Source organism: Haliaeetus leucocephalus, unplaced genomic scaffold (assembly GCF_000737465.1).
Source record: "Haliaeetus leucocephalus isolate CR32 unplaced genomic scaffold, Haliaeetus_leucocephalus-4.0 Scaffold306, whole genome shotgun sequence".
Classification (NCBI taxonomy): domain Eukaryota; kingdom Metazoa; phylum Chordata; class Aves; order Accipitriformes; family Accipitridae; genus Haliaeetus; species Haliaeetus leucocephalus.
The window spans coordinates 2757540-2781151 of NW_010972742.1; the positions used below are offsets into that span (position 1 = coordinate 2757540).

The following is a 23612-nucleotide window of genomic DNA, read 5'->3' on the forward strand; positions in this document are numbered from 1 at the left end:
CCATTCTGGATACAGTCAGCATTTCAGAAGAGGAGTAGTGCTGACACAGGGCGGTATCTCAAACCCGTATAACTGGCTCAAACATCCACATGTGGAGGATCGTTCATTGCTTGTGGTTTAATCCAGCTCTGGGAAAACACACTACACCATTTTTTTCTTTCCCCTCTCCTCCTGCTGAAGAGCCCAGCAGGGATCTTCTGCTAAGGCTGAGAGGTTGAAATCCATATGTGCAATTTGCAGCAGTCACCAATTACTTATATTCAATTTCCTGACCTCACTGATCCGCGCTCCTTCCTAGAGCCCCAGTGTATCAGTCTGCTGAGTTTGAAGGCTGAACCTCATCAGCCAATATAGCCGTTCACGTACCACTTGGCTGAAAAATCGTCATGCCTGGTGGTGCCAAATACAGTGACCCGCTTCTCTGTTCGGAAAGGAGGCAACAAGGGTCTAATGACGACAAAAGTGAGCCCTTTGGAGCTTGTGCAGGTACCAGGCATCCCTGCTGCCCGCGAGATCCAGCTCAGCAGCTGGGCAGCGAGGGCAGGATGGGTCCTGTCCCCTCACCTAGGGCTGGCTGTGGTGTGGGGATTGCTGAATACTGCTCTCCTTGGGGCAGAGGGGAAAGGTGGGACCCCACGTATCACACCAGAGGGAAAGATGGGACCCCACACCAGTGGCGGCAGCAGAAAGAAGCTGCCAGTGGTGCTGGCTTCCCAGTAAAATGAGCCGTAGGGAGACCATATGGTGGAAGTGTGTGAAGGGAGAGCGGGCAAGTGCAGGATTTGTTAAACACGGTTGAGGAGCATGTTCGCATCCAGCATCTTAAGCTTCAAAATATCAAGAGCTTTAGGAGCGTTCAGCTGGCAGAGTGCCTTGGATCATTTCAAGGTGTGCGCTGCGGTACTGCAGCATCCAGCAACACTGTGAGGCCCCTGCTTTGGCAGAAACGAGAAGCACGATTGTGTTGAGTGCTCAGGCCCCAACGGTAACAGTTGCTCGTTATAATAAGCATCACAGTGCTAGCTGTATTAAATGGAAGGAGATTTTCACCAGCATAAGACTATACCAAATTCAGGATGAGAAGCACTCTAAGCATCTGAGAAGGAAAATGATCCAACTGCACTTAGCAGTCCGAGGCACCGTGTCTCCAACTCTTTACGAAAGCGACAGACGGCACAATTTCCTCCTGTTGTAGCACTGATATCAAACGCTGTTCCCCCCCCCCCAACCCCACTCCGCTGTCAGCCCCTTGTCAGTCACTTGTACAGAGAAGACAAAAAACAAAGCAGGGAAGTCTCCTAATATTTTTATTGTTCCTTAGATAACTGTGGATAGTACAAAGTTTTCCTCTTAAAAAAAAATTAATGACCTTCACACTTCCATAAACAGGGCTTCCCATGGGAATCTGATGCCACAGAATTTCCACAGAAGCTATTTCCAACCACCATAATGCTTTGTAGATAGTATAACAGTAAGAGAATATTCTTGTAATTATCAACATGAAATTGGTTATCTGTGTATAAGGGTGAACACTGATCTTTTTTTTCTTTTTAGAAACAAAACCATCATTTATTAATCCAAACTACATCATTGCATTTACAACATTCATTGCATAAACTGGACATACAAAGTTTTGCCACCTCTGGTAAATAACAGACATACATTATACAATATATTTGCTGAATACATAAGTTCAAACAATATGGGTACAACAACTTGTTCATAATACATACTTAAACCATCGTGTTTAATAGTTACTAAGACACAGATCCATGAGCTACTTCAGGTCTCAGCACAGTTAATCTAAGTGACAAGAACACAGTTGAGAGACAGTAGCTGCAATGGAAGGCGAAGAAAACTAACCTGTGATAGGTCTTGTTCAGACAGCGAGAGCTCCTCACGGGTCAGCTTTTTCTGCTTAGAAATACAAATCACACATCCATCACAGCTGACCGTGACGTCGGGAAAATGTCCATGCAACCCACACACAGAAGAGAGCGAGTCTCCCAAGGATAAACTTTCAACAGTCATTGCCTTACTTCTTTAGTATGTACTATAGGTTTGCTATCGGAACAGAAACAAAACAAAACCCCAAACTTAAGTGGTTCTTTAAGTGCAGTTCCAGCTGCAAGTACATGGTTATTTGTGAGTCTATAACACAGGGCCAGACTTCTAGAAATGTAGAGGTAATGCTGATCTGTCAGGTTTATGCTGAGTAATCCTCCATGACGTTGGTCTTAATTTTGGCAGCTGTTTATATATTTACTTATTTAAAGTGTGTTTCCTTGATATTAGTTTGTTGGTTTTTTTTAATTTGTTTCTCCCTTTTTTCCTTTTTTTTTTCTAAATCAGTTTCTAAACAAGGATGGACTACAACTCGTCAGACCTGATGACGTGGAAGAGGGTGACATTGTAAAGTATTTGGTGCCCGTTGTTCCAGGCATAGAGGGCCCGATCCTTGGGGTTGTAGTCCAACATGGAAATGTGCGAGTACTTGTTTTGGAAGGGGATGTCGATGTACTCGTAGGTGGAGGCGTTGGTCTGGTAGGCGTAGTGCACCTTGGTACCTCCCGAGTAGCCATTGGTGACGTAGAGCGTGCCACAGATGATGAAGGCCTCCCCGGCGCTGCGTTTCGGGTAGCTGGTGTTCCAGGTCTGGAGGCTCTGCAGGGTGTTGGGGTCCAACTTGCTGATGACGATGTTGCCCGCGTTCTGGTTGGTGGCGTAGACGGCCCACAGCCCGTTCTCGTCCACCATGAGGTCAATGTCCGAGTGGCCACCCCAGGCGTAGTGGTACATGTTGTTGTAGCCGGCATAATCTAGGCTGCGAGTCTTGAGAATGGTCTCTGTTTTCAAGTCAAACCTGATAATTATGTGGCTTTGGTATTTATTGAAATAGATAGAGCCATTGTAGACCACTTGACCGGTGCCTGACCACGGGTGAGGGAGACGGTGAGAGGTAAAATTGTCAGTATTCATGAAATCTGCCATGGATTTATATTCGCGGACGAAGCGGTTGTTGTGGTAGCTGTCCATGTACCAGACCTGGGCGAGCAACAGAAACACGTGGGGTTAGAAAACAGCAAAGACCCAGCTGAGCCCTTTGCACATCACCCTAGAAACTGAGCTGGGAGCGAAATCCAGAGCAAGGAATCCAACCTGCTGGAAAATGATGTGTCCAACACCTGCCACCTACACCCAGAAATAAACCCAACTTTTGGAACCCAAAATCAGCCAAGAAATCAACTGAATAGCAAAGCTTTCCCAGGGGGTAACCTGGTATCTCCCCAGGAACTTGGGAGCTTAAAAGGTTCCCTGGGAATGCTGCATGACTGGCACCATCCTTCGAGAGGGCAATTAACATTTTCTCTGGCTAAACCCAGCCTATTATGTTGATGCCGCTTTTGCTTCCCGTAAGCCCCATCATGGTAGCACTCAGTAAATTATACCAGCTGCTGTGCAGAACTCCATTAATTTGGCATGCAGAAGTGATGGATGCAATCGCTCATTGTCAAGGAAATTCAGGCAAAGTCCATATTGGTTTAAAAATCATACACTTTTGCATCAAAAGCTGAAACCAAGGCCGCTAAAATATAAGAGACAAAGACATCAAAATCCTGCTATTGGTAGAGGGGGGAGAGATTTTAGATCATCATTTAAGTGCCAGTTCACTAGGGACACTGTCTAGACTCCTTAAAAAAAAAAAAGGCTTTTGTCATATGAAACCCATTTGGAGGCAAATGACAAAGCTGTGCAGTTAATATCATGCAGAAATATCCAGCCAGTGAGTGACATTCTGTATGCAGTTGCTGCCTAAAAATAAGATAGCCGCTTTCTGTAGAAACTGTTTAGGAAGGAGACAAAGTAAATTAAATAGCAAGATGGAAGCCTTTAAGGATGCAGATTTGGGTAATGTTGTAGTGCAAACTTCTTTTGCAAACCTCTTGCAAAATATGATAGTATTGTCTCTGCAATATGGCTGTCTCCAGGGTCCCTTAGAAGAGCAGACAAACATTTACACACGGTGTGTGCATGTAAACTGCTTTTGGCTGCTGGATTTGAAAGGCCAAGCGGGGTCTGCAAAAACTTTGTAGGAAACTTCAGCCTGCCGTCGTTACATCCCTGGAAACACCACAGAGGTGGGGAATGAACGCGTGGCAAATGGCTCAGATCTTCACACCTCTGCTGTGGGCTTGAGGATGGCTGCAAAAACACCAGAGAAAAACCACACGTGTTCCTGAGCCCATGGCAGAGAGGTGCCTGCAGCCTGGGAGAGCTTCTGCTGTCAGACATGGCACTGGAGGGCATTCCTCTCTTAATGAAATGCCTGCATTCCACTAAACCAGCTTGGGAAATCGCAAAAAAAAACCAAACAGAAAACTTGATTGTCTCTCTGCTGCTCCCATTTCATTATTTGGTATTAAAAAATTACACATGCCAATGCATTGTGCTCAGTTTTGAGAGAGACAAAGAGAAGCCCAGAAGAGCAGAACCCCATATCATCACACTGGGCCTGCAAGGCAGCAGGACCCAAAGGCGTTTCATGCTTTGGAGAAGCAGAGATTGATGGATAGCAATGTCTCATCGCACCGGCTGGCTTTGAGCAACCTTCTCCTGCCAATACACATCAATCCCAGCGCTCAGCATCCACCTGCTGCCTCGCCGCCGGGCTGCTCCTGCGAGACTCGCAATTTTCCCCAGTTGTGTTCAATGATTTCATGACACGAACAAATGACCACACGAACCACCAAACACCGCCTGGGGCTTGGTGACATAAGACAGATATGATAAACTGCCCATCTCTCCCCATTCCCAGTTTCCCACTCTGCCGGGCAGCCAATGAAGTTCGCTTAATTGTGTGTTTCTAATAAAATTCACAGTAGATTTATATATTATACACACATACACGCTTGTGAAGCTTGAGCTACAGTCCAGAGAAAACCACTTGTCTACTCGCACAACAAAAATACACTGCAGAAAAAGGCATGGGTAAAAAAAAAATATTAAAAAATACTAGTTGGAGACAAAACTCTCATAAGACAGGGAAAGATCTTCAGCATTTGATCAACTAGCTTCAGCTGCAACAGGCCTGACTCTTCCTTCACAGATGTATAAATCATGTCAGTGCCAAGGGATGCAGCAAACACAGCCCAAGGGGACAAGTCTGTCCCCTCTTTTGAGCAAAGCAAGATGTGATGTGGGGAAAGACTTCCCATCTCACTTCGTAATTAGGATCTTATTGGGGGTAAAGGTGAAATTTTGTTTAATAACTGTAAAATATGGAGGTGTTGCATAGGGGAAGCAGTGCCAACCAGCTAGCTGCTGGAGGGAAAGAGCCTGACATCTCAAGTCACTGGTGCTTCATTGCTGCACATCCACAAGCCACCCTGGGGGTGGCTCCTCCAGAGCATCCCTCGTCCTCTCTTAGCTACAGAAAGCCGATCACGGGGCAAAGCTCTCAAAATAGCTGCCCCGATACAGCCCTGGCTGATGCCTTCATCCTTTGATGAAGGATGCTGCATGCAGGAGGGAATTGCCATGCAGCCAAGCTCTGTGGTTTTTGTTTTGTTTTGCTGCCTGCAAATCCTCAGCAAACACTCAAGATATTTTCCATTCCATCAGTCATGGGAAGCCTGGATTGATTTTCAGCCAGTTATTGGCCTCCTACCTCCTTGGGATCAAAATTGAATGGTCTGAATGGAAAAAAAAAAGACCAAAACAAAGCAAAACAAATCTCTCTCTGGCTGCAGTCAGTTAATTCCTCACAACAATGAAGGTGGAGGATGGAGGACAAATGCAGTCAGATGACATTATCGGAGGCACTGGCAGCAGAAGAGCAGCACAGCCTGGGACCGTGGGTCCCTCTGCTTGGCTCCAGCTCCTGCTGGCTGCCAAACCCAGATGAGAAACCCTATATTTGATTTTTCCCTCCCGTGGGGGGCACAGACCTCACGGTGACACTTCTGAGACCACGCACGCTCATCGCTGCAGTGAGTTTCACCTGCTCTGGGAAAGGACCACTGCATGGGGCTGCTCAGCCCCCTCCTCATCCTCCCTCCCTGTGGGATCCTCAGCCCCGTCCCACTGCAGACGAGGCCAGCAGAGCCCTGTGAGATGAATTACGACCTTCCACAGGTTTCGCAGGGCACAACCTGGGCTTCGGTGCTCAGGTGTAATGAATTTTCAAAGCCGCGTCGGTGGAGGCGGGAACACGAAGGTGTCGGGGTCTTACCTTGTTCTCTCCTTCGGGAGCGAGAGGGTCTGTCATCCACGAGCCGAACCTGGACCCCGAGGTTTTAATTGTGATTGGGTCACTTATTCCCGTCAGCTTGCCACAAGCTGAAAAAGAGCGCAAGGCTGGTGAGCACCATGTCAGACCACCACCGCGGCTCCTTTGGTGGTGGGTCTTTGCCAACCAGCCCCGAAGCCCCAGTGATGGGCACCAGAGCCGGCCACCACCCACACCGCTCTGCCCACTGCTCTCCCCCGCTGATGGGCAGCTCTGTTTTTAATTAGGTAGAGGTAATTAGGCCAAGAACAACTGTCGGATGCTTTTGTTTGTTTCATGCCTCTTAATAACAATTGTCCTTATCACACGGCCCCAAGAAAACAAGCTTTCCTGAACCAGCCGTGCTGCTAATGTCACAGAATAGGAAATGAGAAGAGTTAGCCAGGGTCAAGCAGCCAGGTGGAGAAATTAGCTGAATAGCTCTGCTCATTTCTGTTATGATAGAGTGGGTGCAGCCAAGATAAAAAGAGAAACATGTCTATTCCAGCCCTGCTGGAAACATGTATTTGTTACAGGTTATGCAAAGGAGAACAAAAAAAAAAAGGTGGGAAATTATATGCCATATAAATCTCTTCCCTGCAAGACCATTTACTGGCTTCTACCAGCCACCTCTCTGTTCCCTATTGTGTCTGCACCCTTAGGAGACACTAATGAGTTCACCAGCCTCCTCCTGTCTCCTCTGCCAGCCTGGGCTTCGCCAGCTCCAGGAGAGGAACCCAAACACAGCAGGCTGGAAGGCAGGAGGTGGGGTGTCCCTCGGGTCCCTCGGGAGCTGCCCCGGGAATCCTGCCCGGACTCAGCATCACCACAACAGGGACGTGCACCCGCACAGCACTATGAGCCAGGTTTTGAAGTGTACTCGGGTGCTCCGCACCGTTGATTTCATGCCATTGAATTCAGTGGGCATGTCAGCACATTTGCAAGCCCAGCTAAGTGTCTCACTGTGTTTTTAAGCCCTAAATACGAGGTGAAGCAGTGGCACCTCTCCTCCAGCTTGCCGTGCCAGCTGCCTGTGGCAGTTTGTTTCCCTTCCATGGTTGTGTCCCCTGATACTGAACCAAGCACCCCTCTGGAGATGCCTGTGAATAGATGCCTGCAATGCTACAGCTCAGCATCGAAGGTGCAGCCATACGCTGAGTTCCTATTTCCACTGATATCCCCAAGTTTCAGCAAAGCTGCCACTCTGGTCTCCTGCAAACCCAGCATTTTAGCATATGGGCACTAAGGAATGACAGGCAAAGAGACGAAGACGCCGCAGGAGGGACTGGGGGCCGGTGTTGGATGGTCTGCTGCTGCAGGAGCCCTCATTTAAAACCCAGACACATTCAGTGTAGAACTGGTCCTGCAGCAGCATCTCCTGAGCAAGACAAGCTAAGGTCAGCGGCACCAGGGGGACAGCCACAACCTGAAATTCAGAAGGTGTTTCCTGACTTCTCCTTTTTGACGTGGAAGCCTCTGGCAGGCTGGGGAAGGGGAAGGTGGCAGTGCTGGGATGGAGCGGCTGCGCTGGGTGCTGGGTTTGCAGGCTGCGCTGCAGCTGCACTGCAGTACGGATGGTCCCGCTGCTCAGCGGGGGTAGCCAGGGCTGGGGATGCAGGTGGGAGCCCATGGAGGTGCTGCTGAACCGTGGTTAGAGCTCTGCCAGCTCAGAACAAGGTCCTTCTGCTCAAAATGACCAAGGAGAATCATAGAATCATAGAATGGTTTGGGTTAGAAGGGACCATTAAAGGTCATCTAGTCCACCCCCCCTGCAAGGAGCAGGGACATTTTCAACTAGATCAGGTTGCTCAAAGCCCCATCCAACCTGACCTTGAATGTTTCTAGTACATACACTCTGCAATATCTCTTAGCTGCCTTTCTCCTTAGCCTGTTCTCATCTGCCCTTTTATATTCCTGATCACGGCCACGGGACACATCCACCTACCTCAGCTCTGAACTGCGGGCAAAGGGGTCACCTTAGCCCAGGGCATAAAATAGCTGAAGCTATTCTTGATATGCACCAGCATGACATGGCCAGGGGGACCATCAGTCTTCCCACAGCCTTCAGACACCAGGCAGATAAAGAGAGATCCCACCAAAAAGCTGAGAGCTTTCCTGGCCTCCCTGAGACACGGTGTATGGGAATTTATCCTCCTGCCTGCCTGATGTATTCAAAACCTCTCAGCTCAGGAGGAGAGCAAGGTATTGACAAAGGGATGCAATGGGTTAAAATAATAAATTCTTAATGTCTTGCAAATTCCCCCGGCAGAGGACCAGCCTTCCTCTAATCACAGATCTGCTCAATGTTGCCTTCTATTATCGAAGCCCTACATTGCTGTCACTTTATCTCTTTCCTTCCATTTCCCTGGAGAGAAAGGTTGTATAAAAGCTCATTGATTAAAAAAAAAAAGAGCAAAAAAAAAAAAAGCAGCAGCAGCTGATAAGGGTAAACTAGTGTTGTTTGCAAGCACTGAGGCTACATCTCATAAACGTTTAGCTGGAGGCACATTCACAACAGCTCTTCAGCAATGCAAGAGGGTTGCTCTTACACAGGGCAAGGTGTTTTCTTTCTTGTTGTAAATCTATCATGGGCACACATATGCTAGGGGGAAAGTTTAAAATGGATCCTTTAAGGCCCCTAGTTAGCTAGGTCCCTGCAGCTCTCATGGGCTTACCGCCCAGGGGTGGACAACTACAGCCTCTACGATCCTCATTCACCCGTCCGTTCCTAATGAGATCCAAACCACACTCCGAACACCATCAGCTTTTTTTCCCTCTTTCTATAGGGCTAGAAATCATTAAAAGCAGGAAGATTACTTTACTGGGAGCAGAGGGGACTCTTTTCTACTGCTTCCCTTGGACATGTCTCAGTTTGAATCAGAGCAGTAGCTCACAGGATGGGATTCTTGCATCTCCCCATGCTCCGGCAAAAAGCAGCAGCCTGCACAGCCTCGAAGCACCCACTGGCAGCCCCGGGCAGTCTCAGCACTGCTCTCCTCTGCGGGTGAGGAGCTGAGCGTGCAGCGGTGGGTTGGGAGCAGAGCTGGGGCAAAAGCCCAAGATGCCCAGCATCCAAGTCCTTCCTCTACCAGATTCTACTGACTTGCATGGGGGAGTTTTTATGCCCTGGCTGTGATTGCCCTAAAGCTGCTGCTTGATTGCCCAGCAGAGCCCTGCCCTGGGCAGCCCAGCACCCATGGGTGCTAAGCCTTGTGCAGCAAACCTGCTCTCCCATTGGGATGGCAGGAGCATGGGATGCTAGGGGCATTTCAAGTCACTCAGGGACAAATGTGCAACAGGAAAGCGTGACCTGGTGCTCATCCATGAGTCCAGGACACAGGGGAAGCCTGTGAGCAGCAGCTTTCCTGGAAAACAGCACAAATCAGCCTTTTCCCGAGCCACCCTCCAGGCTGACCCAGCCAGCTGCCTCCGACCTGCCCTCCCGCAGCTCAGCAGAGCAGCAAGGAAACACCACGTCCACACACACAGCCCCTTCCTCTAGCCTCACGAGGAATTTTCCAGCAGGAGAAGACACGCTTTCCTCCACCCAGTTACAACGAGCGCTACCATCCTCCCAGGATACTAACACCTCAGCTCTGTGTTTCTCCTAAGATCCAGCCCACAAGCGATGTTTAGCAGCTCAGCAGCAATTTATCCACCAAGGCAGCCACGGCACCGACACCAGCACCGTCTCCTTCTGGACTCCGTGGTTCTGCTTGGGCTGCTGCTGCTACAGCTGAGCACCTTCCCTGCTGGGGTTTCCCACAAAGCCGAGGTCTGATCCCCCCCATATCCCAGTCCCAGCCCTCCGAAGCAGGGATGGGGCAGCAGCGGTTGGGTCGTGCCCTGCCCTTGCCTCTGTCACCTGGCAGGGAGCCCCCCATCCCCAAAACGTCTGGGACGGGCGGGCAGGGCTCTGTTCCCATCCCTGCGCCAGGATTGTGGGCTGGGATTTTTTGCAAGAGTCAGGGAAAGCTCGTGCTATCAGGCAAATGTGAGCCTGCGGAGCGCAGCCAAGTTAAATTCCCCCTCGAATCAAGGAGTGACAACCTTTCCATTCTTCCAAGGCTCCTCTTAAGAACATTAATGGAAACGTTAAAATCCCTGTATAAATAGTGATCTTTAAGAGTGTAAACAGAATAACAGATTGAACATGCCATTATTGATTTTTTTTTCCCTTCACACACATGCCGGAGTCAGGAAGTGTTTTCACTATTGATCCATCAATAATGCTTAGGAAACCCAAAATGCAAAACAGGACCTTGTCTCAGGAAAATGCTGCTGCACTGTCGAGCATCAGTGCTTCCCAGAGGATGGGGAGAGGCGAACTGGACGGGAACCCAGCACATCCCCAACCTTCCCTTGTCCCGTGCTTATTGCAGCAGCTCCCTGATCCTGTTCTGGGCACTCTAAGCTGCACCCTGAGCTCTAGCAAGTGCACACACACCAGGTGAGCAGTATTGCTGGCTCACGCAGGAGCAAATCTAAGCTAAAATGTGCTACTTGAAACATCAATGAATCCCTCTGAGCAGCTAATTTGCAGCACACAGCAATCCTCAGCGAACAGGGCCTCGTCGTGAGGCAGCAAAGTGTCTGTAAGGTTGTTATCCGAATTTAACTCGATTAACTACCATTTTCACTGGTTTACACGCCGGAGCGATAAACAACATTGGAAATTCAATCTGGGCTGTTTGCTGTTAAGTGACCAAATAAATCACCCTCCTGGGTGAGCAGCAAACCCTCACGGGCGAACACTTGCAGGACTCAGCGTCCGTCTCCGCGAGCACCCGCTGGTGCCGCGACGCCCCGAGGCAGAAAAGTTGCCCTGACCCTGCGGTCACAGAGAGAGCAAGAGGAGAAAGAAGGGGCATAGCCAAAAAGCCCAATAAAGCCTCAAAAAGATTCCAAACAAACGCCAAAAAGTTTCTAGAAAAAGTTGCCTGCAAGAGCTCACCTTCCTAGCTGCCTCAGTCAGGCTTACCTGGGCTGCTGCCTTGGGGGATGTCCCAGCTGGAGGAGCTGAGCATGAGGGGGATGGAATGAGCCAGGACATGGTCCAGAGCAGAAGGAGCTGATGGTCCAAGAGCAAAATCTTTTTTTTTTTTTTTTTTTGAGTTACTTCTTAAAGTCTGCCTAGGGTCTGCGGGAGGATCATCACAGCTTCCCTGGCTCTGGTGGAGTCAGCCTGGACTGGGCAGCTCCGCCGAGGCCGGCTGGAGAGGGGCTGTGGGGTCCAGGATGGTTTTCTTTAAAGAACTATCCCTCGGAGAATACTTCTACAGACTCAAATCCCTGGTCCTGCTGCTGTTCCCTCTCCCCATCACCTGTAGCTCCTCCTCATCTTCAAGAGATGGGCTGAAGGCTATGGATGCAGCAAGCGGATCCCTCCTTGGGCACCATCTCCTCTCATCACACCCACCTCTGCCTTCGGGAGGGGAGAAATAAGAAAAGCCGTTTGCAGGGCAGAGCTGCCCTGTGCTGGCAGTGTGGGGCTGCGGGGGGGTTGCTATGTGACCTTGGTCAACCAGACACTCCTGGGTCTGTTCTCCATCCTTTCTTATCTCACCCACTGCAGGACTGTCATTCCTGAGATGTCTGTATGATCCCCACATGACAAAGCTCCAGGCTTTCTGCTAACACAGAAAGCACGAAGTCATTACAACCTCGATCATTTCTGTCCCCGTTAAGCTTTCAGGGTGAAATTTAAGTGGGTAAGGACAAGGTCAGGACTCCTCTGCCATCCCCCAACCCTGCTGCCTTCCCCACGACCATCACGGGGCGAGGAGCGGGACCGCAGACACGGTGCAGAAAGCGACGGCATCACTCGCCTCACCCTGTTCTGCCCCCAGAACCAACCCGGGGCACATCAGCGCTCGTTAATAAATGAGAAATCAGGCTCTGCCCTCTCACTTAGCTGGGGATGGGGGGGTTATACTTGCCCACCAGGCAGCTCACCAGGGGCATCTCTGGGCACAACTCGCTGCATGGTCGTAGTTCAAATACCTCTGAGCATCCAGGCTTACGTGGAAATTTGCTTTCCTTTCCGAGATTCCAAGTGAGAGGTAGCTTATGAGGGACACAGGAGGTAACAGAGGTCGGGATGGAAATGCAGGGGGACATACAGGGGAGGCAGCTGCTTACAGAAGTGTGGAGGCATCTAGAAACAAGCAAAAGCAATCCCACCAGCAAAGACAAGAGAGAAACAAAGCGTTACCTTGCCAAGGATATAAAGTGCTCAGAAGAGATCGGATCTTCCATGAAGTTACCTGAGAGTGTTATTTCATATGTGCTACCAAAATAGACTGCAGAGCAGTTAATGTGTTTAGATTATCTAAATTGCTTAACAAGAAAGTCAATAATGTAAGTAGAAATTAAATCAAGACAGAGCTAGGCCAACAAACGGTGGGGAGATTTCTTGCAGCTGCGGGAGGCAGTGCCCTTCTTCCCCCCTTCTCCACCCTCTGTCTGGGGTCGGACGCTGGCTTTAGCTACCGCTGTGTCTCCCCACAATGGACCCACCGGCTTCAGTCAATTAATACTCTCTGAATGAGATTACAGATGAATCTCTCGCATTTTAGCACCGCTGGTTACTTGGCCTGACGGAAGGGGCTCCCTCAGGGAACGGGAGAGATGGGGAGGATTTATATCCTGCACATGGCATAGTCCGGACCAAACCGCGAACCCGCACCAGCTACATCATGCTCTTCTCAACAGGGATTTGCAAGATGCGAAAGGAAAGGAAAAAAGGGAAACCGAGTCACAGCCTGCACACACACACGCACGCGCGCGCACGCTACTTAAAGCGGTGCGCGGAGACCTCTGCTGATGTGCCAGGTCCAGTCAGCGAAAAGATCGGACATCGATGCATAAGCAAAATGGGTGCATGTGTTTGCTTTGCATAAGCGTTATTTGCAATAGGCCACGCATTTCCCCGCATTTCACCGTCCACTTATGCAAACGCTGCAAAACGTCACATGCCTAGGCGAGGGCCCGATCCTGAAGCACTTATGCCATAAGCAACATTGGTCGTGCAAGTAATCCTCAGCAGGACTACTCCCAAGATTAATGTTACTTATAGCATAAATATTTACAGGATCAAACCCGGCTGTGCGAGTTCATCTCTTACAGCCAGGCCAGGCACAAGGAGATGTCCAGTCTAGCATCTCTGCCTCCAGACGGGATGCGTGGTTTAACATCGATGGTGTTTAGCCAGTGTCACCATGTTGTTCTGAGCCTACCTAATTTTTGCATGCATGCACGAAGCCTTTCTTCAAGATTTGACACTCTGTTCTGAAGCTCTTCGTAGTCATAGGCGCCAATCTCTTCCTGGAGTTCGTTTAGAACTGACGTCAGATTCTGGACCTCCTCTTTAAACTGCAATACCAATTTTGCATCGGCTTTGTACTCTTCCAACACTGGTATCAAAGGCCTAAGTTCCTCCATTTTCGCTTTTATCGCCTGCAAGGTTAAAATAAGCTTGGTTCAGTGCTATGCGTGCAAAAATCTGCAACACTCTGCCTTGACCTGGTTGCTTCCTACGTGAGTGCAATGTTCATATCCCACAATTATTATCTTTAAAATTATTTTAATTATTATTTTGGTCCAAATGATGTATTGGAAAGAACATATTAAACAGGCTGCAGAACACCAAAATATTTGGGAAAGGCCTTTATTTGTCATTTTTAGAATGCAACATCTTAGGGTTACATGCTTCAGATCACATACACAAAGAGTTCTTTTTTTTTTCTTTCCAAAAAATAAAATAAAATAATATATATATGCATTGACAAGGGTTTCAAACTATTCATGAAATGCATCTACAATTGCATGCAAAGGAAGATCTCGGTTGTGTGGTTCAAGGTTCCTTAGTGAGATATGGTGCTAATTTGGAAAATAATCAAAAAAATAAATGCATGGTGCAAAATGCTCTGTGGCCCTCTTTTCATGGTTACATGGGAGTGAACTGCTTCTTCAGTCACTGCAGCATTGAAAAAACTTGCTTTTAAGTTAGCCCTGTAAGCAAGAAAATGAAATACTGTTGAGGATCTAGCTCACTAACCTGCCTTATATAGATAGCCATTCATAGACAAATACTCTTACGGAACTAAAGAGAAAAAAAACACAAGAGCTCCAAACCACTCACATTTTAATGCTGGCATTAGCAGAAACAAAATGCTGTGGCTGTTATTTAAAATGGTGCTTTGGCAGCAAATTAGACAAAAATTCCTTACTGTTTTTAGGCATGCTATAAAGAACATAAAAATCAAAGTAATTATCAAATTTATTTTGCAGAAAAGAAGACTTTTTTTTTTTTTTCTTTAATTAAATGAAGGCCTTGTTTAAAGGCACGGTATGCAGCATTTTGTTGAAGATGCTTTGCTCCAGCAGCTAATGAGTAGACATAAATATGCATGCACCTACCCGTTAATGAAGCATGTTAGTATACACAGTATACCTGGTGCTGCTTAAACTATTGCACAGTGGCCAAGTTCACAGCGCTCAGGGCTGTGACATCTGGCTGTCTGCTGAAGCAGCTCGGGGGTGAACGGGATCAGAAATTGGTTCTCAGCCTCATTTCTTTCCTTCCCATCCCCTCCTATTTAAGTCGAGAGGCTTTCCCTCCTGTGGTTTGCATGTGGGGAATATATTTATTTTCTTATTTACTTGCACTTCCCGGTGCAAGCTCCCTGGCAGGCAATGGGGAGGATTAAACTCATCAGAATGGAGGGGGAAAAAAAAAAAAGAATAAAAAAAAAAAAAAAAAACTCATGCATAAATCAGAAAGATGGTCCTTACATCCAGGCTGCGGAGCTAAATTTAGGGACCTGTGGTAACTGGAGATGGGGAGTGGAGGAGGTGGAGTTGGTGAAAAGCTTTAAGAACCTTCTTCCCAGCTTTTTATGATGTAATATTGGTATTTCAGTATTTAACACGTCAATTAAAAATTTCTCCTTTAAAACACCAGCCAGCTGGGCAGCTGCCTGGAAATGAGAATGGGAATCAGCTGGGTAGCTGATCAGAAATGTCCCCAAATTTCACTAGAAATCTTCTCAATTTGGTTTTTATATCTATTAATGAAAAGCATTACTAAAATTTAAGATTCCAAATATTGCTGACAGCCTCTTTTTGGAAATTCATTTGTTCTCAATCAAGTTCTTGGAAGTTCAACCATTGCTTGCAATGACACCTTCATTTAAAAGGCTCATATCTTTAATTCTCATTTGTACGACACCAGGACAAAACACGTATAATCCATCAGAAGGTGCTGGCTCTGCTGCCAACACCATTACTTCAAAATTGGACATTTGCACATCCTTGAGATGGGCCATTTGCCAGCCCGAGGACAGCTGCAATAGTCGTACTTTTGGGTTTTTTTTGGGGGGGGTTGATTTGTTTGATCGATTGCCCCATTGCTACAACCGCCCCAAGGAGGGAAGCAATTTGGTGACGGCCCATCGCGGTTTGCCACGGGCTGCAGAAATGTAACGGAACCCCAGGTCCTGGCTTTTCCCAAAAAATGGGTCCCAGGCACGGCGTGGGGAAGAGCTGCCTTGCCGTGGAGGGGAACCCACCTTGTCCTGACCTCAGCTGCCCCGGGGTCTCCCTGCAGACCCCCCCGCCTTGCACAGAGCAATCCTACGCTGCCCTATTGCCCCAAACCTAGTGCCCCAACCCAGGTGTGGTTCGTGGGTACAGGAACGTGGAGATTTATGCTTTTACCCTATAGAAAAATGTATTGCGGCTGAGGACGCGATGCTGCAACCTGGGTCTGGCCGTGCTTTGGACAGGAGGGAGCTGCATGGGTGGGTGGCCACCAGCGCCATGTACGACCGGAGCAGCGGCTACGTGAGCTGACGGGGACCAGGGCCACAGTCCCGTGCACACCCTGCTAAATCCTTGGCCACGGCTTCGTTAGCAGTTTGGAAAGCAGACATACCTTAAACTGCCTTGCCAGGTGCTGCTTGTGGCTTTCTTCCACTTGCTTGAATTTTGATTCCAGTCCCCTCATCTGGTTTTCCATCTTCTCAACGTACTGTAGGTCTCTTTGAGTCCGCCTGTCCAACACCTCTATCGACTGGGACATGTTTTGCACCTGTCAGACGAGAAGGGACTCATTAAGAAGGTGCTTCCCCAGCAGCAAGGCAGCCCCACTCGCATCCCAATGCCGAACGCTGACCTTTTCCTACACAGTCAACAAAGCTAAAGAGTAATCAGCCTATGCATTAGGTACTAGTTAATCAAAAGCATCTCATAGCATTATGACCCCGTGCTCTCAAATTGGTTTCATAAACATTTATTCTGCCGCGTTGCAGAGAATAATTTAATAATCACACATGCAAAAAAAGGGTTGTAGTCAAGGCTAAAATGCATCACTCACGATGGCCTCTTTGAGAGGCCGGAGCAGCACCCGCCGTCGCCCGAGGAGAGGCTCTTAGCTGAGCAGAAGCACATCTGACTAAGAAACGCTTTTGCTGAGGTGCACATTACCATTTCTTCGCGTACGCAAGTGACACTTACTGATTGCCTAAGTGCAAACTTTACTCCCAGCTAGTAAAAACTTCATTATCCAAACAGCCCTACTGTTTATACAGCATCTGCCACAACAAATCCAGCTGCAGGTGAGGGCATCCTGAAGCTGGGAAGTACAGCAGGAGCTCCCGCTCTGGCTGGCCCCACCGGTGCCTGCCCCACTCGGGCGGTTGTGCCGCGTCGGCATCTTTTCGAGCCGACCGATGCCGCATCCCCACGGCTCCCCGCGCAGCGCCCATCTGGCCCTGCCAAAGGAATGATGCAAGGAGGTTGGCTGGGCTCCTCATGAGAAAAAGAGCTGAAGGTGTAAGGAGGGGAGGGAAACAATAGCTAGGCTGACCTGATTTTGAAGCTTGGCTGCCATCTGATTTATTACGATATTCCCTTCTCTCATTTTTCAGGCTAGGAGACGGTAAATGAAGCTCTGACTTAGGCAGGCACTTAAGCACCTATTTAGCATTAAGCACTGGGTGTAATTTAAGGTCTTTGCGTCAGGGACAGTTGTGTTTGCACCACGGTGTGTACATTACGGGGCTCAGCCCACGACTGGTGCTCCTGCCACTGCCGCGTTACCCACAGAACTACGACTGTCGGCATCGGTAGGGATGACGCCCGAGTTTAAAATGAATCAGGCAGCCAAGCATGCTGCTGCATCAGGGCCCTCACATTAAAGGCATCCTGGTTCAAGCCTCTTCATCCGTGGGCGTCTGAGCAAAACCCAAACGCGAGCCAGCACCGTCTCTGCGGATCCGCTCCGAGACACTTCCCAGAGCCCATGCTGCCACCTCTGCTCCCGTCTCCGTCCTCGCCAAAGCCAAGTGCGGACAGGCTGGGTTGGGAAAAGAAAGGTGCAAATGCAATATTTCCTCCAGCAAATCACACCGGGCTGCTGCGACTTACCTCGAGCGACAGAGCGAGGGGACGGCGGGACACCCGCACGCAGCCAGGTCTCGGAGACTACTTGCTGAAACCAGCATGGGTCAAATGCCAACTTTGACGTCTGCATCTCAGAAGCGATCAAAATGCCCATCGCTCATGCACGATGACAAGAAAACTATTACAGGGAACTATTAAAAATGTATGGACGACCTGTATTTCAAAGGCCAACGGGGAGGAAACATTTTGTACAACCAGTACAACTGCTCCGGGGGCCTAATAGTCTTCCTCAGCAAAGGGGAAGCTATTTTCAGTCTCTGCATCCCAACACATCAGCCAGAAGTGAACCAGCACCCATCCTGACTACCACAAAGGACCTGCTCAGGGAGGTGTGAGGAGCAGGGAAGAGCAGAACAAGACCCTCTTGGTTTGAAGAGGAAAAGAAAAACCTGAGCTCAGCCCGAGCCTGCGTGGCTTCCGTTTAGCCATGCCTGCCCCGGGGTACGTGAGCTCTCAGCGGACATGGCCGGGTGCTCATTTACCTGGGCTGCATGCAGAGGAGTTTGAAGACCTCTCGCTACCCCGAGGCAGGAGAAGGGAAGACTTAGACAAGCATGTCTGGTCTGCAGATATTTTTATTCTGGTAATCCGGTCTATCCTCCTTTGAGTTGAGCTGTATCTACATAGCAGAATTGTTCCAATGGGTTGGAATAGGAATGACTTGTAGGGATCATACAAAATTGATCTCATTTATTCCACTAATGCCTAACCCCAATTAAAGGCCAAGCTGCCAGCAATCAGAAAAGAGCATTTCTGTAATGATCACCGGTATTTGACCCCGCAGGGGCTGAGCAAGGCTATGGGGGCTCCTTACGCTGCCTCTTGGGTGGTGGGGAGGGAGAGACGGACTCCGCTAGGAAGTGAATCAGAGCACCTCGCTCAGGCTTCTGCTCTGAATCACCTCTGGAGGAGTCTGCCTTTCCCCTGACTGCAGAGGAAAATAGCCTCCTCACATGTCTCTAAATGGAGACGCCTAAAATTAGCTGCTGTGCTATTTCGGGCATGTGTTTTACAAGTCCAGACTCTCACTAGTTGTTGCCCATATTGTTTTCAACCAGGCAAGATTCTGACCGGACTTGTAGAAAGTCAGTCTCCATCATTGCTGATCTCTGACAGTAACGTGTGCTTCATCAGCTGAAGACCTACTTGTTTTCCTTCATTAGCATATCATACCCTTGATCCAGCAAAGTACTTTGGCACATGATTAGATCTCAGTGAGACTGTTCATAGCTTAAACTTAAGCATGTACCTAAGTGCTGTAATGAACTGAGACCCAAGGATACTGTCTCTCAAATTCCCTCAGCTTCATCCATTAACTGAGACCTTCAAATATCGGCTAAAATGCTTTTTGTCTCCATCGGTGGAGCATGCGCTCTCAACATGAAATCTCATTTTCCATCAAGCTACTGTGAGAGAGATACCTGCGATTGTCTTGGGGAAAAGAGTTAACTTCAGCATTTGAAACAGAAAGTTGATACAAATGAAACTTCCAGTGCGATTCTTGTCATCTTGTTTGACATTGCGTTGTTTCAGAATTAAACCAGAGTAACAGAGAGTCGATATTGGCCTGATGACCCCAGTGAGATTTATATGGTCAAAGCCATGGTTTAAACCCTGCTCAAGCTTCCCTGTGGATCAGCCTTTCATGCCAGCTCAGAAAGGACTGTTCTAAGCCCATCTTTGGGGTTTGAATTGGGAAGAATCTTTAGCTTTGGGTAGCCGGACAAACTGGTGGAGCAATAGCATGAGGCACCTTGAGGGAGATTTTCATGGTCTACAGGAAGAATTAGGGGAGAGATGGACTCAACCAATGGACCAGGACATGAAAAGTTCATCTTATAAGTTCTGTAGAAGGCAAAGGAAAGGCAGAGAAGAGATGTCATTGTCCTCCCTATATACACCTCGGAGTGAATATCAAAGGAACAAAAAGAACTGTTTAATCTGGAAATCAGTGCTGGCAAAGAATAAGAATTGGCAGGAAATCAAAAATGGTTTAACCATCAGAGGAGGAAGTCCTCCCAGATAACAGGGCCAAAAAAAATAAATAAAAATCCATTTGAAGATAAAACATAATCTGTTTATGAACAGGATTTAGGTGATGTCTCGGGTTGGATGCAGTCCAAGATCTGGACTCAGCACCTGACACATATAAGGCTGGAAGGACTCCGTGTACTCCAGCCAAAGATGAGCTCAGACACCTCAGTGTCAAAACACGGGCAGAACAGTTTGTGCGATGGCAAGCAGACCTGGCTCACCTTACCTCACTTAACGCCTGCTCTTTAAACTGACGGGGTGCCCAGGATTCACTTGCAAACAGCATGAACTACAGTTTCTACGCATATGCCCGTGCCCATGTGTTGAGGGTAGATGGGGTCTTGGCAGCTTTGAACCTCAAAGTACATTCAGCTGCTGAAGCCTCTGTGCAGAGATTTTCACTGAAGATGCTACAATTGGTTTGTGTACACACGCATACACACCCACACAAATGCAGCTTATTTCTTGCTCATAAAAGCAATGCCTTATTATTTCCATAGGTTACTGCCAGGTCTCCTCCTTTGAAAATCCAAACACAATTACCTCTTTGACATATTATGCTTCTTCATCTGCTGGCAGAGAGAAATTAGGAGCTGCGACTTTTCCCATCACAAAGCTAGAGTTAAAATGTCAGATGAGGGAAGGAGTTTTCAGGTTTGAAATCCTTCCTGGGAAGCTGGAAGCTCTTCTCTGCAGTTGCACTTTCCTATAGGGATTATCATTTCAGCCTTCATCAAGAGCAGGTGTCTGGCACTAAGAGACTATTCTTTATTTTGGGGTTTTCATATAGGTTAGTGTAGGAGTGAGATGCAGACAGATTAGCAGGCAGGTAACATATCCCCAGAACACATGCCTTGAAATACCGCTCCTCCCTCACTTTATTCATTGGCAGCCGGAGAGCTGCATAAGGGAAAAATCACTGAGCACTTACACCCTCCGCACGGGAACTGATGTTATCCCAGGTCTCGTATGCCCAACTCGCCTGTGCATTAGCAGAGGGCATTAGGTCAAATCCTGCTTGTTTAATGCATACGAGCAGTTCTGGGAACACGATGGCTCTCAGACGCCCGTGTCAGCTGCTAATATAACGCCTGCTGCCTCTTAGACAAATGTGCTCTTGGACCGATTGCCGTTACTGCTTAGAGAAATCAAAGCTTGAGTGGGATTATTTTTAGAAGCCTCTGACATACCAAAGAAGTATTTTAGGGCTAAATGTTTCCTGCCTCACTTTACTGTTCTTATCACATCATAGGAAAATCAGTTAAGCGTAGGTTTAATATTGTTACGAGTGACTAATACATCAACTTCCCGAAAGCAGCAGGATAAAAATTATTTTGTCCATGCACAACACATGCCAACATAGCATTAGGGCATGAGGGATAATTACATATCCAGCACAGGAGTCCACTTATATTTTAAAGAGAAGAGCAGCATTTCACATGAAACAGCATTTCTTCAACAAAATCTATTATCTGAAAAATTTCTTGTTATCAGGAATGTTTCCCTAATGAGATTCTTTGATCTCTTTGGACAGCAGACTATTAAAAACTAATCAAGTGGTTGTCAACATTAGAAAGAAAACCACTAAACTGTCATTTCTGTGCTATTTGATGTTGACAGCTTGTACTGTTCTTTTGACCTTTTTAATATCAGCTTGGCTAGGAATGCATGGGCTCTGGGTTTTTAATTCTATCTTCTCTCATCTTGTTGAGGCTCATCCTTTGAAACTGCTTGTGTTAACGTAATGAAAAAAATGAGTAAATTACAACTTTTTTTTTTTTTTAGCAATATGGTTCGATATTTTTGCTTTGATCTCAGCAGTTTTAAGCTGACCTTAGGCCACAGTCCCTTTTCCTCTGTGCCTGAGAAACACTTAAGAGATTTATCTTCCTGACTGTGGCTGATTATTCCCCCACTACAGACATGGGGACAACTACGGCACGGGAGGTCTGGCCCAAGGGGTCTGTCTTCCCTGGAAACCAAGGCTCAGCCCAGCTCGCTCGTTTTTTTACTCCCAATGTCATGCCAAACCAAACCACCTTTCCCAGAAGGGGTCAGCCATTACCTTTTCTAATAGTTGTCTCAGCTGCTTTGTCCTGGCATCACGCGAGCACATCGTCTGTTGAGGTGCCACCACTGTGCATATACAACGCCCCTCGCTATCCTGGGCAGAGCTGTAGACCTGCCAGCTTTCTTCTGGGTTGGTTGGCAACACCTAATTAACACAGGGAAAGACGGGTTAAGTAAATGGGGGGAGGCCTGGCAGGGGAGTGGGAGGTGAAGGGGCATGAGTGGAAGAAGCAGGATGGATGTGGCAGATACTAGAGCTGTGCTGGAAGCGGAGGGAGGCTCCTCCGAGGGCCCAGCTGGCAAAATTCACTTGTAATGCAAAAATATGGAATGGGGACAAATAAAAGAAGGGTCTGAAAAGGAGAGCAAGAGCTGAAGCAAGAAGGCAATGTGAGTGGGAAAGCATGGGCACAAGGAAAGCCCCGAAGCAGCGAGGGCTGTAGCGTGCCGTAAGGCACCCAGCGCATCAGGGTGGGGAACCCACTGCCCGGCTGTCGTTACAAAGCATTTGACTTCTCCTTGACACCGTGAGAAGGATGTGCCCGAGCTACCAGTGAGGATACGGTGTCCTGGCTGAGGGCTGAGTATTGATGAACATGCCTCTGCAGAGCTCTCCTGGATCCGGCAGCAGGAAAATCAGCTCTCCTGAGTAAATGGACACCGGGAGTTACATTTCCCCCCTCCTCTCCCAGACTCTCCTGGGCATAGGGAGGTTCACCAGACAACCATTTCCCTCCAAACATGCTGCAGGTCCGGGGCAGGGAAAGCCTGGTGCCGTGCCCTGCGAACCATGCCGGCGAAGAAGAGACGCGATCCGGAGGGTACGATCAGTGCGTCTGTCTGAGCTTCCAGGACACACCACAGAAAGGGAGCCCAGTCACAGACACAGCACATTCCCCAGCCCCCCTCGTGCCCCCTGCGTTCTCCAAACCTCTCTGATCTTAATTTTCCTTTGATCTCACAGCACTTTGCAAAATGCATTATTTAATCACAATTCAGCCTCCGATCACTTTGAAGGTACCACCGTGTTGCCAAACAGAAGGGAAATGTTCTTTCTACTATTTCAATATATTACAAATAACCTTGCAAATATCCACATCGACAGACGACACGCACTAAGAGAGAAGGCTAGGCAGACAGACAGACAATTTGATTCGCTAGGTAAAACAACCGGGGGAAAAGAAATAATAAATGGGTCTCATAATCCCTGGTAACATGGAAAAAAAAAGATCCTATCTTCATTCACGGTCAGCAGAACCACTACATGAAATACTTGTCTCGGAACAGCAGAGCTGTAATACCCTAGCTCTTTTAGAAGGCACAAGCATGCAGCCTGGAGGCGAAAAGTGCCCCTTTTTTCCCTGCGAAGGGAAGACAGACGGAAGGATTGTTTTTCTCAGCCATTTCCAAAGTGCCAAGACCAGGCACCGTACCAGCCCTCCAGCAAAACAGGGACAGGAAACATACGGCACCACCAAAACCTACCGCAACTCCTCCACCGCATTTTCCATCCCATTAACGACTATTGATTAAAGGCAGGGAAGCAAAAGGCGAGCTTGCGGGACTCGCACCTGCTGTCCCAAGCTGCTTCGCCCCGCGACTGCAAGCGGCGACGAGGGAAACTTTGCCACCCTTTAGCTGAAGGCATGGGGAGGTGGGGGGGGGGACACCCGGCGCGCCCCCAGCCCCCAGCTCAGGGCTAGCGCTGCCTAAACCCGAGAGCTGCGGGAGGAGAGGAGATCTTCTCCCCGCACCGCCAGCCTTTCCCGACCCC

The 23612-nt window shown here is 48.3% G+C and overlaps 1 protein-coding gene across 3 annotated transcripts in view; it reads right to left on the reverse strand.

Annotated features, from left to right (window-relative positions):
* Positions 1 to 1290: 1290 nt before the first annotated feature.
* OLFM1 (olfactomedin 1) overlaps positions 1291 to 23612 on the reverse strand; it is a 34142-nt gene continuing 11820 nt past the window's right edge. For 2 of the 3 annotated variants that reach the window (XM_010570805.1, XM_010570806.1), the window contains exons 2-6: positions 21834 to 21983; positions 16206 to 16361; positions 13507 to 13726; positions 6233 to 6339; positions 1291 to 3045 (exon numbers count right to left, since the gene is read on the reverse strand). In XM_010570805.1, the coding sequence (XP_010569107.1) occupies positions 2371 to 3045; positions 6233 to 6339; positions 13507 to 13726; positions 16206 to 16361; positions 21834 to 21983 (1308 nt within the window). In that variant the 3' untranslated portion in view covers positions 1291 to 2370. Of the gene's footprint in view, positions 3046 to 6232; positions 6340 to 13506; positions 13727 to 13921; positions 14282 to 16205; positions 16362 to 21833; positions 21984 to 23612 lie in introns of those variants that run through there. The other variant, XM_010570807.1, reaches the window with a different exon arrangement.